The sequence below is a fragment of the Giraffa tippelskirchi genome, chromosome 9 (assembly GCF_054371585.1).
Source record: "Giraffa tippelskirchi isolate mGirTip1 chromosome 9, T2T-mGirTip1v1.2.pri, whole genome shotgun sequence".
In the NCBI taxonomy this organism is placed as follows: Eukaryota; Metazoa; Chordata; class Mammalia; order Artiodactyla; family Giraffidae; genus Giraffa; species Giraffa tippelskirchi.
This window is the reverse complement of record NC_137283.1, coordinates 16,083,960-16,096,684: the sequence shown is the minus strand read 5'-3', so window position 1 is coordinate 16,096,684 and position 12,725 is coordinate 16,083,960. Positions and strand designations below refer to the sequence as shown.

General features: G+C 45.7%; 1 protein-coding gene across 8 annotated transcripts in view; it reads left to right on the top strand.

Moving 5' to 3' along the window:
• LOC145520715 (interleukin-1 receptor-associated kinase-like 2) overlaps positions 1-12,725 on the top strand; it is a 74,608-nt gene that overhangs the window by 36,702 nt on the left and 25,181 nt on the right. For all 8 annotated transcript variants that reach the window (XM_081527908.1, XM_081527909.1, XM_081527907.1 and 5 more), the window contains 5 exons: positions 1,427-1,573; positions 7,652-7,743; positions 9,616-9,810; positions 9,893-9,957; positions 12,243-12,357. In XM_081527908.1, coding sequence (XP_081384034.1) covers positions 1,427-1,573; positions 7,652-7,743; positions 9,616-9,810; positions 9,893-9,957; positions 12,243-12,357 — 614 coding nt within the window. The remainder of the gene's footprint in view (positions 1-1,426; positions 1,574-7,651; positions 7,744-9,615; positions 9,811-9,892; positions 9,958-12,242; positions 12,358-12,725) is intronic.

The following is a 12,725-nucleotide window of genomic DNA, read 5'->3' as shown; positions in this document are numbered from 1 at the left end:
GATGAAACTGGTGTCCATGCCAGAGCCTGGACTCGGAGCAGCTAAGCTCTGCTACTTCTTTATAAGATAAAAGATATCTTATAAGATGCTGTGCTGTGCTTAGTTTCTCAGTCGTGTTCGACTCTTTGTGACCCCAAGACACAGTTGGAATAAATGCTCCTGCAGACCCAAAGGCTGGAGGTGTTTTGTTGAAGCCCCACCTGCTGCCCTTGTGAGGATGAGCGAGTGGCCAGTCTTCCCCACACTTCGGGGCACTCTGTTTTTTGGTTCTCAAAAAATATGGGTCTACCTCCCACCACCAGGAGGTGAAGGGCCTTGAATGCAGGGCTGTAGAATTTGGATTTGGTCTGGGAGGCAGTAGGGGGATGGTCAGAGGGTTCATGTGAGGAGTGTGTGTTTTATCCTGGAAGTGGGGAGTCAGAAGGGCTCTAAGCAGGGAAGTGGCGGGGCCAGGAAGGTATCTCAGTAAGATGAGGCCTGGGGAGGGCTCTGGAGGCCACTGGAGCTTGACGCTAGGACCAACCTGAGAGGACGGCAGTGCTGGGGGAGGGGAGAGGAAGCCGGTTCTTAGGAGCAGGCTCTGTGGAAGCTGGTGGAAACACACCCTCTGGCACCTTTGGGGTTTCCCAAATCACTGCAAAGAGGAAGTGATTACTCTCAAAAGGCAGCTGACCTCCACCCAGGCTCCTTTAGCTGGTCCTGCCTACTTAGACTGTGTGATCTCGGACAAGCCACTTAACCTGCTCAGGCCTCTGAGTCTTCATCTCCGGCAGGATTCACTGAAGGACCTTGGGAGGATTTCATGCTTGCAGAACTGGGGCTGACTAGACGTCATGGCTTGCAGTTGACGTGGCTGCTATTTTCAGGCTTCCCATCTCTAAAACAGGGAAGGATGCACATGTCTGTACTGCTCATGGAAGGGGAAGCTGGAAGACTGGCAGTACTTTTATACTTAGGGGCTCAACTAGGGACTCAGTGGGGTGGAGGTCTTTGAGTTCCCCCATGTGTTCAGGGAACCTCATGGTCTACAGAGCCCTTTCATGTCTGCACTCATTCCCTCCTCCCAACAGCCTTGTGAGGGAAGCAAGCAGATGTTATCATGACTATCGCTTTTGTCTCATAGGTGAAGAAACAAGCTCAGAGAAGGAAAGTGACTTATCTAAGGTCACAGAGCTGGTAGGATTGGAAGTCAGGTGTGTCTGACTCAGAGTGCCTGAGCTGGACGGTCGCAGAGATTGTTGGGTCCAAACGCTATACTTTACACGTGGGGAGGCCAAGGCCCAGAGAAGGAAACAACTTTTGGGGGCGCATGGATTTGAAGCCGAGCCCAGACTGAACCAAGTCTCTTGACTTCTCCATCCAACCTCTCGATGGCTAACCCACTTCACTAATGATAATAGCTTTCTTTCTTCCTACCTCATTTCAGGGAAACCAGTTCTTGAAATCAAGTCTTCCATCCCAGACTTCTTGGACACTGTGAAGCCAGGAAAGCCTTTGGCAGCTTCTGTAAGAAACACTGAGGATAAGCAAGAAACGGGGCATCCTGTGAGGCCACCCACCTTTCCAGGCTCAGGTAGTTTTAATTAAACTTAATGTTTTAATTTAAAGGAGATTTATTTAAGGAACTGTTTTATCTATAAGGATATTTAGCTCAGAGTATAATAGCAAAAAATTGGAAACATCAAGTGTGGGTGGCAAAATTAATCACAGATGGTGGTAACAATAAAATCCTGTTAACAATGATGTAGGTATATATATACATGGGCTTCCCTGATGACTCAGATGGTAAAGAATCTGCTTGCAACATGGGAGACTTGGGTTCAATCCCTGAGTTGGGAAGCTCCCCTGGAGGAGGGCATGGCAACCCACTCCAATATTCTTGCCTAGAGAATCCCCATGGACAGAGGAGCCTGGCGGGCCACAGTCCATGGGGTTGCAAAGAATTGGACATGACTGAGCAACTAAGCACACCAGAGCACGTGTATATCCACATGGAACTATGCTCGTGATACATTGAGGTTAAAAATGTCAGATGACAAAAGGATATATGCCATCTATTACCTTTTTTTGTTTGGCCTCACTGCACAACATGTGGGATCTTAGTTCCCCAACCAGGAGTTGAAGTCTGAATTGGCAGAGCAGAGTCTTAACCATTGGACCACCTGGGAAGTCCCCCATTTTTGTAAAAAGGAAAAAGAAACTCAATAACAGAGGGCTTGTGTGTGTTACACACTGTTCTAAATTTACCCTTCAAAGATGTTGACCTTTTTAACCTTCAGTTAACTGTAGGAGTTTGGTATTATTTTTCTCCCCATTTCACAGATGAGGAAACTGAAGCATAGAGAGGTTATCATCATGTGTGGTAAGGAATCATACACCTTGGAGTTGCCACCATGTAAATGCTTATTAAACGTTAGCTGATCTTAGGAACATTCCAAACACCCCAGCTAGGTTGAGTCTGGAAAGTTAATTCTAGGCCAAGTAGTCTAGAATTATTTCCTATAGACTATCAAGTTCATATGCTATGGGCCCAGGTATTTTACCTTTGGTTCCCCAAGACCCAGCACAGGCCCTGGGCAGGGAGCCTAGTGACCTCTTCATCTACCCTCCCCAGGGCCCTGGCTCTTGCAGCCATGTTGGGGGTTGCCAAGGGGTGCCGCCTGCCCCACAGCCTTCCTCCTCTCTGCCTGGCACAGATCTGCTGCTTTGTTCTGTGGAGTTGAGTATGGAGCGTGAAAGTGACTTGCTCAAAGTCATGTGGGTAGGAAGTAGCATCTGAGCCATGTGATTTGAATGCTCATGTCCCTGACCACTGCACACACCACTGCCCCAAAGCTTCTCAGCCCACTTCAGTTGTCTCCACCTCCTTGTGCCCAGGGAAGGACTCAGCCAGCAGGTGATTTCCCCAGGGGACCTGTTCTTCATGCCATCCTTCCCATGTCTCCCCTGGAGTCCCACCCACCTTCTGTTCTCCTGCAGTCTGCTGAGAAGAGAGCCAGAGACCCCAAATCCATGAAACCTCCCAAATTCATTGATGTGGCCCCTGAAGCCAGGGTCAGTGTCAGCTGAGAGGAGGGGCCTGGGCTTTTGCATCTGGCAGACCTATATTTGAATCCCAGCTCTGTCCTCACCAGCAGGAGACTGACTACCTTAGCCTCTCTGTACCTCATTTTCTTCATCTAAGAAATGGGCATAATGATAGAAACCACATCATCCTGTGTGGAAAGTAATCATACACTTTGGGGTTGCCACCATGTAGATGCTCATTAAGCATTAGCTGATCTTAGGAAATGTTCCAGACACCCCAGCTAGGTTGAGTCTGAAAAGTTAATTTTAGTCCAAATAGTCTGAATTATTTCCTATAGCTAAAGAGTTTTTTTGTTAAGGGCAGAACTCTGATCAGTGATTAAAGATAAGGGGATGTGGTCCTAAAGCTCATATGACAGTGGTTGATGGCCAAAGGGAAGGAAAATAATAAAATAGGGAAATTCTAGGGGAGTGCGGGTGAGGCTGGAGAAGATTACTGATATAGCAGCTTCTTTGGAGGTTCCTAAGCTCGGCTGCTGTGAAAACAAGCACCGTATGTCTCTGCCAGCCTTTGCACCCTTCGCTTTCTTGAATGGCACTTGGGAGGACATGTTCCCAGACAAGTCAGGACAGTAACTATCTGTCGACAGAGACAAGAAGTCTATTGTCTGTCTTTGCTCAAGCTGAAAATATGGGTGTGATCATTAATTTCCTCAAATAACCCAAAGCCAGTCTTCTCTTGGGAAAACCCCAAGGTTCTATTGGGCCCCAAAGTTCCAGCTATTTCTGTCATAGGAGTGGAGAATGTGAAGGCAAAGGTAGCTGAGGAGGAGGACTGACAGGTGGGACCGGTGCCTCCTGGCAGTCACTGAATCAGCTTGACAACCTAGGGCAGAGGGCTCTTGGTAGCTAGGGAAGGAGACATAACCTGTCAAAACTCCATGACTGACCAAGCGGTGGGAGTGGAATTCAGCTCATGTGAGTTGTTCCAGACTCCACATCTTAACCTCTGTATCTCCTGATCCCCTGGCAGTAGGTGGGGAGGAAGTAGGGAGAGACATGGAAAAGGAAAATACACAAGCAGATGAGCCATGGACAAGTTCTCAGTACCTCCTTAAACAGATGCTCAAAGCTAGATTTCAGATAAAAGGGCACTGAGTGGCTGAAATAACTGTCACAAAGCCTTACCTATAGGAGAGGCATCGGCTGTTCATCAGAATTGATTTGCTCTCATTCTATATGTGGTTTTACCAGCCTTGGTACCCCATATATACCAGAGGCTGATCTTTGTGCTTTATGCCATCTTTTAATCTGGAAAAGAGCTCTACAAAGAATGGACTATTACTGTTTTCTTTTGTTGTTGTTGTTGTTTCTTCATTTTTACATCTGAGAAAGCTAAAATGAGGCACAATTCACCCAAGTTCAAATCTTTAGTAATGACAGAGCCAGGACTGGAGCTCAGTTCTGTCTGCTACCAAGAAAGAGATGGGGAAGCTGTAGAGGCTGACGCACTGCCTGCCACAGGGCAGGATCCAGAAAACTCCAAAATGAGATACAGCACCCTGCCTACAGTGACGCAACTCAGCAGGACAAGATTTCGGTGCATTCTGCTTGAGAAAGCAAACATTCTAGAAAGATTTCTGTGGGAAATGGCACACGAAAGATGAACTCTTAGTGTTTTGGAAATGACATTTGTGTAGACCAGTGTCTTCCATGAATGTTTCCAAAGAAAGCAAAGGCTTATTCTTACCTGATTTCTCAGCCTTGCAGTACTGGCCCAAATTCCACTCCCTTTTCCCCCACTCTCCAAACCAGAGAGATAAACAAACTGAACTACCCCCAGTAGCTCTCCTGTGTCAGAAGAGCAGACCTCAGCGATCCGCCTGCACTGAGAGGACTGGTGCAGCCCCCAGAGCAAACCCCAGGTATCAGACCAGAGAATCATGGCTATGTGAGGCCAGTGCTGACCTTGGTATTGCTGGGCAGTGGGAGAGGGTGAGGGACCATGTGTGCAGCCTAGTGCGGCCACCCTGGGGTGGGGAGAGCGGATTGTGCAGAAATGCAGGAAAGAAGCAGGGGGGGAGTCGAGTTGGCCTGGAGCAGCTGTTCCCAAAGTGTAGAGCCTCTGCCCGCCAGTGTACATGGAACACAGGTGTTAGAGCATGTGTTACATGCACAAAAGACTAGGGATTCAATGCTGAATACTTAAGATGTGAATTAGAGCAGAGTGAAAGAAAACACTGTGGAACAGCACGGACGCATGACCCACACCTAGGAGGTGGACGACTGTGACCACTGTGACTCAGGCCAAGGGTACTGAGCCGAGCCCAAGAGATGGCAGGGCAACAGTGGAGGCCTCTGAAGATGGAGCAGCTGTGGGTGGAGCACCCACCCAGGGAGCCTCCCCTCTGCACCCAGTCACCAGGGGTGAGGGTGGGGGTGGGAGCCGCTGTGAGAAGCTCAGCCTGGGGGCAGATGCACAGAGGGATTTGAATGAGCAGCTAGTCTTTGGTCAGTTATACTGCCAGCAGCTGGTCTGCAATGTGTTGCTGGTTTTACTTACTTTGTTTTACCTTTTTATTTTTTTAAATTGAAGTGTAGTTGATTTACAGTGTTGTGTTGGTTTCAGGTATACCACAGAGTTATTTTGTTATACAAATATATATTTCTATTATTTTTTTTCAGGTTATTTTCCCTTATAGGTTATTACAGAATATTGAGTATAGTTCCCTGTGCTATTATATAGTAGGTCCTTGTTGGTTATCTATTCTGTATATAGTAGTGTGTATCTGTTAAACCAAGCTCCTAATTATCTCTCCCTCAACCTTTTCCCTTTGGTAACCTTAAGTTTGTTTTCTATGTCTGTGGGTCTATTTCTATTCTGTATATATGTTCATTTGTATTAATTTTTTTTAGAGTCCACAGGTAAGTGATATCATATGATATTTGTCTGTCTGACTTATTTCACTTAGTATGATAATCTCTAGGTCCCCTCATGTTGGTGCACATGGCATTATTTCATTTTTTTTAATGGCTGAGGAAAAATACCCCATCTTCTTTATTCATTTATTCTGGTTTTATTTTTTTCCTTTTTATTGGCCAAAAGTTTAATATCCATGTCTGAGCTACAGCTCTTATTCCGAAGCTCAGTTTAAGTTGCAGTGCACTGAGGGACAGAGAGGGTATGTGTGACTGTGTGTACACCTGTGCATTTTGGGGAGGGGTGTTTATTGTTACTACCCCCATTCTGGGGGTCTCTGGTGCAGTGTGGGTGTACCAACACAGTACCTTCTCAAGTGTAGTCCTTCCAAATATAGCCAATGCTGGAAAAAATGAAAGAAAATATGAAAGAAAACAAAAACAAAAAACTCTAGAAGCAGCAGAAAACTCAGGGAGAGAGGCTTAGGGTGGCCCCTCTTCTCAGAGAATGAAAGAGCCTTAGACTTTGTATCAGGTGAGTTTTGTTTTATTAGCTGCCTGGGTAAATAGTTTTGAAAAGCAGATTCTAGTTTCACCATGGTGCTGTTTTCAGTCTTCTGAATTAATTTTTATGGCCAAAGTTCCACATTAATCACTCCTTTCCTGATGATGTAAGCCAGACATACTTTGAAGCAGGTGGATTTGGTGTGCAACCCTGGGGCCAAAGTCAGGTTGCCTTGGAAGGGCCGGCCCCCTGTTACATAGAGGCCAGCTCTGTGGTAAGACCACTTGGGTATTTCCAGACGTTGACACCTGAAGCTCTGGCTTCTGGCCAAGGTCCACTTTCATGTGTCTCTTGTGAATCTTCTCCATTCACTAAAGGAGTGAAAGCACAAACTCTGGAGCCACTGACTGGGTGTCTTTGGAAAGGTGGTGGGGTCACCTCTCTGTGCCTTAGTTTCACCACCTGTAAAGAGTAGATGTTGTCTGTCTCCTGGAACTGTTGTAAGGGTGAAATGAATTAGGTCAGGGAAGCGTTGGGAACAGAGCCCGGCATACTCTGAATGTGTGCTAACTGAGCATGCCTGGAATGTTTACCGCAGCCTGGGCTTTCCTGCTGCCATACCTCCTCATGGGCTGGTTCCATGGCCTTGGTGCCCTCCCTCCCTCACAGCTACTTGTTGCAAACGTTTCCCCCTCTTGAAGGTCCAGGTCAAGTGTTCCTTCCTCTGTGAAGCCTTCCTTGATCTCACAGCTCACTGAGGCAGATCTCTTTCGCCTCTCCCCTGGGAGGCCGGTTATTGCCATTCCTGCCACATGGAGGTTTCTAGAAGTCAGGCTCTGTAGCTGATTCACTTGTGTCCTTCTCAGCTGCTTTCGAGGGAGGTGTGTTAGGGCTACGAGTCAGAAGGCACAAGGAGCTCCCTTTGAAGGCTGACTTTGCCTCTTGCCGTAGCCTCCTCCAGTGCCTCCTTTCCTCCTCCTGTCACAGGGGGACTTTGTATAGGACCAACCCCCAGGGCTGTCAGATGTCTTCCACAGGGTAACATGTGAGCAGCCTGGGTGTCAGGAAATGGCTGCCGTCATGATCGACAGTAAGTGTCAGTGGCGTGAATGAGACACTGGCTGGGTCTAGGGACCAGTCAGGGACCCCTCCCACCTTCCTGCAGCAGCCGAGGCCTGATCCACTGTCTCTCCTTTCCAGGACCTGCTGCAGCCAGAGTCAACCTCCCAGCCCCTCCTGAACATGCCTCTCCTTCCTCAAAAACCGACCAGCCTGCCTCAGCTGATTCAAAGGTAAACCCCCGACCCTGAGTGTAACCCCCGGCTTTGACTGTCTTTCAAAAATGCAACGTGTTTATTCCCTGAGACCAGTTTGGGGGCTAGGGGTCAGAATGAAGGGGAGAACTCCATTGAATTACTCTGAGCTTCTAAGAGTCTTAAGTGCTGACCCTCAATAAAATAGGAAAGAGGCTCAGGGAGAGGGTGCACTTTAGTTTTTAATGAGCTTTTCCATTATTTGTATTTAAATGAGAGCTGATAATTGGCATCCTCCTCACCTCCCGAAATATCTTGGCAGCAGTAGTCATTTACTTAGAACATACCTTCCCTCCAACTTTTTTTCAACACAAAATATATCTGATTTATCCTGAATTTTTAATGATTTGGGTCCAGGGTCACAAGTGACTTCTGTGAATCGTAAGCACTTTTTGCCTTTCTAGGCTCTTTCTTTCATTTAAAAATGTTTTTTAAAATCATATTTTATGACTGCAGTGGTATAAAGATGAACATAATCCAAGTTGGATTAAAAATTTCAACATTTTCTTCGAGGTGAAAAGTACATTTTTATTCTTTAGACTTTGAAAGAAATTATGTTAAAATGTTTTCGTGGACCCCTAAAAGTGTCTTGGTGCCTGGCAGGGAAGCCAGTGCTACACGGATCTGGTCAGTGGAGCTCTTCCATAAGTGGGACTGTCACCTAAGCAAGGTGATTTATATTTTAATAATTAATCACTTGCAAAGACAACTGAATAATTGGGAGAATAATCATGAAGTAATGTTAAGAGAAAACACCAGAAATCAAAACAATATGTGTGACATGATCTCAGTTTTTATTCATTTATCCTTTATTTTTCTTCTTTTTTTGACTGAACTGCAGCTTCTGGGATCTTTAGTTCCCAGACCAGAGATCAAACCCATGAACCCTGAAGTCGAACTGCACAGTCCTAGCCGCTGGACTTCTAAGGAATTCCCACAATCCCAATTTAAAAAAGAAATCCTCATATATCTAACTGGCAAGAATTACACCAAACTTTAATAACAGTTAAGAGGATAATAGGATCATGCATAATTAGCCCCCGACTCTAATTCTTTAAAACTATTTTTAAGAGCATGCTATGCTGTGCTGTGTGTGCGTGCTCAGTCGTGTCTGACTCTTTTATGACCCTGTGGACTGTAGCCCACCAGGCTCCTCTGTGCATGGGATTTCCCAGGCAAGAATACTGGAGTGGGTTGCCATTTCCTACTCCAGGGGATCTATCCGACCCAGGGATTGAACCACATCTCCTGCATTGGTTAGTGAGTTCCTTACCACTGTGCCACCTGGGAGTTCCTTATAAAAGCATATATAACTTTAAAAAATAGAAATTTATGTTTACGTATTTTAAGGAAGACTGCTTTTCTTAGACTTACATAGGTTATGTGGACCTGTATCCTGCTTCTCAGGATGTATACCATGTGTAGGACCAGGGGCACCAGCCCAGCCACTGACCTGGAGTGGAATCTGACTTCAGTTGTTTGACCCTCTGATGTTCACCTTTGTAAACTGAAAATAAAAAATAAAAGAATCATTGACCATGGGTTGGGGATACTGATATTGTAGTTATCTATAGGTAGGAAGGTAATTTTACCTTTCAGGGTACTATGATAATTTTCATTTTTGCTGATGAGGCAGTGAAGGCTCAGAAAGGTTAAGTAACTTGTCCAAGGTCGCAGAGCAAGTTAGAAGTGGAGCTGGGATCTGTCCTTTTTGTATTCCTCCTCACTGGATGAGATGATCCCATTCACCCCTCAGTTCTGCTGTTATGAGTTTCCCTGAGGTAGTAGGGAAAATAGTATTTTCCATATTAATTCTATATTAATCTCTGTCTCTTCTCTCTGAATTTCCAGGATTTCAGTGCCTCCATTCCTAAGCAAGAGACACTTTCAAGCCTGGCTGGAGATAACCTTTTCTGGAGTGAGGTAGATGTGATCCAGGCAACTGATAACTTCAACCCAAGCCACAGAATCAGTGAGGGGACCTTTGCTGACGTCTACAGAGGGCAAAAGCATGGCACACTGTTTATCTTCAAGAAGCTCAGAAAGGTAGGCACTTATTGGTTTCCAGTAAGGGGTGGAGGCTGCATGGTGAGGCTAGATTTTCATATTTCATTGTCTTTTCCTACAGATGGCCTGTTCAGGTCCAGGGTCATTTGAAAAATTGTTCCAGGCAGAGGTACAAATTTGTCGTAGGTAAGCCTCCCCTTTGGAAAATACTTTGATGGTGATGACAGCTAACCTGTATATAGTGCTTCCTATGTGGCAACATGTTTTAAGCATTTTCTTCATGTAATCCTTACAAGAACCCTGTAACATGGCTACTATTATCACATTATTTTACACATGGACAAATTGTGGCACAGAGATGTTAAGTGTCTTGTCCAAGATCACACAGCTAGTATGTGGCAGAGCTGGAATTTGGTTGGTTGATATGACTCCTTCCATGCTTTTTCTCTGTAGCCACTATATGCGTGGATTAGAATTATAAAAGAACCTTGGCTCACTTGGCTCAACGCCTTCCTTCCAGCGGGGGAAGAATCTGTTTCTGTCCCATTTTTTGAGATGGACAGAGATGTACTGATTCCAACTCTAAAAGCAAATGATGACCCACAGGCTCAGCCTGGCCTAGCTCTGTTTTAATGGCCTGAGAGCTAGGAATAGTTTTTATGTTCTTAAAGGGTTAAACAAATAAAAAGAAGATAATTTCATGACACATGAAAAGTACGTGAAATTCAAATATCAGCATCTATAATGAAGTTTATTGGAACCCATCTGTGCTCATTTATTTCTGTGTCATCTGTGGCTGCTCTTTCATGATCATGCACAGTGGAGGAACTGCACCAGAGGCCAGATGGCCTACAATGGCTAAAATATTTACTGTCTAGTTTTTTATAGAGAAATTTTGCTTATCTCTGGTCTTGAGCAATAAGGGCCTTCAAAAGTCATCCTCAAACCTGCATTTTACAGATGACGAAACTGAGGCTGGAGAACTAAAGTGAACCTCCCATTACAGAGCTTAGTGGGGGGGCAGGGGGGTGGGAAGGAGAGGGGGAGGACATTTGCAGACCTGGACACTTGTCCTATCTCTGCTGTCATTGCCTGATGGATTTAACACACGCGTACTAGGCCTCTGCAGTGTGCTGGACACCAGCTGTCATTCAAGCTGGCAAGTCACTCTCTGAGTTTCTCTGCCAAATATGCAGTCTCAGGCAAGCAGTGTGTGATGATTGTGGTGTATTTTAAGAAATAAAGAAAGTTTTAAAGAGGAAAATAGAAATCACTGATTTTCCTTAACATCTGTAAATTACTACTACAGTATTCAAATTTTTATATATTTTCTTCAGTCCTTTTTCTCTTCATTTATATGTATGACTACACCCAAACACACACACGTATACATATATACACATCCTTATCTACACACACACATGCACGCACACACACACACTCCAAACGGAAGCTAGAAATCTGATTCCCTTTCCATCTTGGTATAGTGCCTTCCTGGAGTAAAGCAGTCATTGCTTCATTCATTCATTTGGCAAATGTGAGTCATCAAAGCCTTTCTTGGTTCTTGGGAGTGCAGACATGAAGAAAACACAGGCTCTGCCTTGGGGAAGTTTATGGTGCTGTGGGGAGAGCAAAATGTAAATAACTAATGAGGATGAAAAGTGTGCAGTAGTACAGTAGGATGGCCTAGTGGGAAGTAGAGAGGGGCTGAGGGATCAGGCAGGAGGTCCTTGAAACAGTATTTGGGAGAGTCCATCAAGATCTGCCTCGAGGTGGAGGAGGGGAGAATGAAGGCGGTGTTTTGAAAGCTATTTATGACAATGAAAGGTGACTAATTAGATGGGGCAGGTAAGGAGGTTTCTAGGAAATTGGATGGTTGGTGGTGCCCTTGGTTGAGCAAATAACTGAGGCTGGAGAATCAGGTTCGGAACTTGTTGAGTCTAGGTTGTTCACCTGGAACATTGGGATGCAATTTGACATTCAGGTCTGGACTGTGGGTTGGACCTGGAGGGATTTAGGGGTGGTCCTCATAGAGAGGGTGCACTTTGTAGAGGTGAGAGATCCCTGATGGAGAAGCTTATAAAATGAGATGATAAGCCCATCCAGGGAGACTCAGGTTTCAGAGAAAGGCAAAGGAAGAGAGTCTTAGTGGAAAAGGCCAAGGAACAGCTGTCAGAGAGGTAGGAGAGTTGGGAGGGAACAGTGACTTTGAATCCACCAGAAGAGGATTTTCTGCAGACTCACAGGTGGTTGGGGTATCATGTATTTCGAGTTCTTTGATTTCAAGCTCCTTGAAGTCATCCAGTTATCATCTCTCTACCCTCAGGATTAAGAGCATTTCGTACCTGGGAGCTTCCTGGTGGCCTCAGGGGGTGGAGAGGGCAGAAGAGGTGGAGGAGGTAGGAAATGGAGCAGTCTTTGATCATTCTTTCTGTCTGACTCCTCATGCCTGCACTGATGCCTAATTTCAGATGCTGCCACCCCAACGTCTTACCTCTGCTGGGCTGCTGCACTGGAGAACAGTTTTACAGCTTGATTTACCCATACATGGCAAATGGTTCTTTACAAGACAGACTCCAGGGTCAGGTAAGGGGCTGGGTCATGGTCAAAGAACAGGACCAGGCAATACTCACTTACAGAATCAAGGATTAAGGACTTAAAGGAATCCAGAGGGGAAGGGGGCCATCGAGAGGCCCTTCAGGGAGAGGAGTTGGGCCAAGATAGATAATAATATCTGGCTAAACATCTTCAGGAAAAACCTATTTAAAAAGTTTTGTGACACGGAGAAGGCAATGGCAACCCACTCCGGTACTCTTGCCTGGAGAATCCCATGGACGGAGGAGCCTGGTAGGCTGCAGTCCATGGGGTCGCGAAGAGTCGGACACTACTGAAGCGACTTAGCAGCAGCAGCAGTCCTCCCTCTTCGATGTACCATCTTTATTACCTTGGCCAAG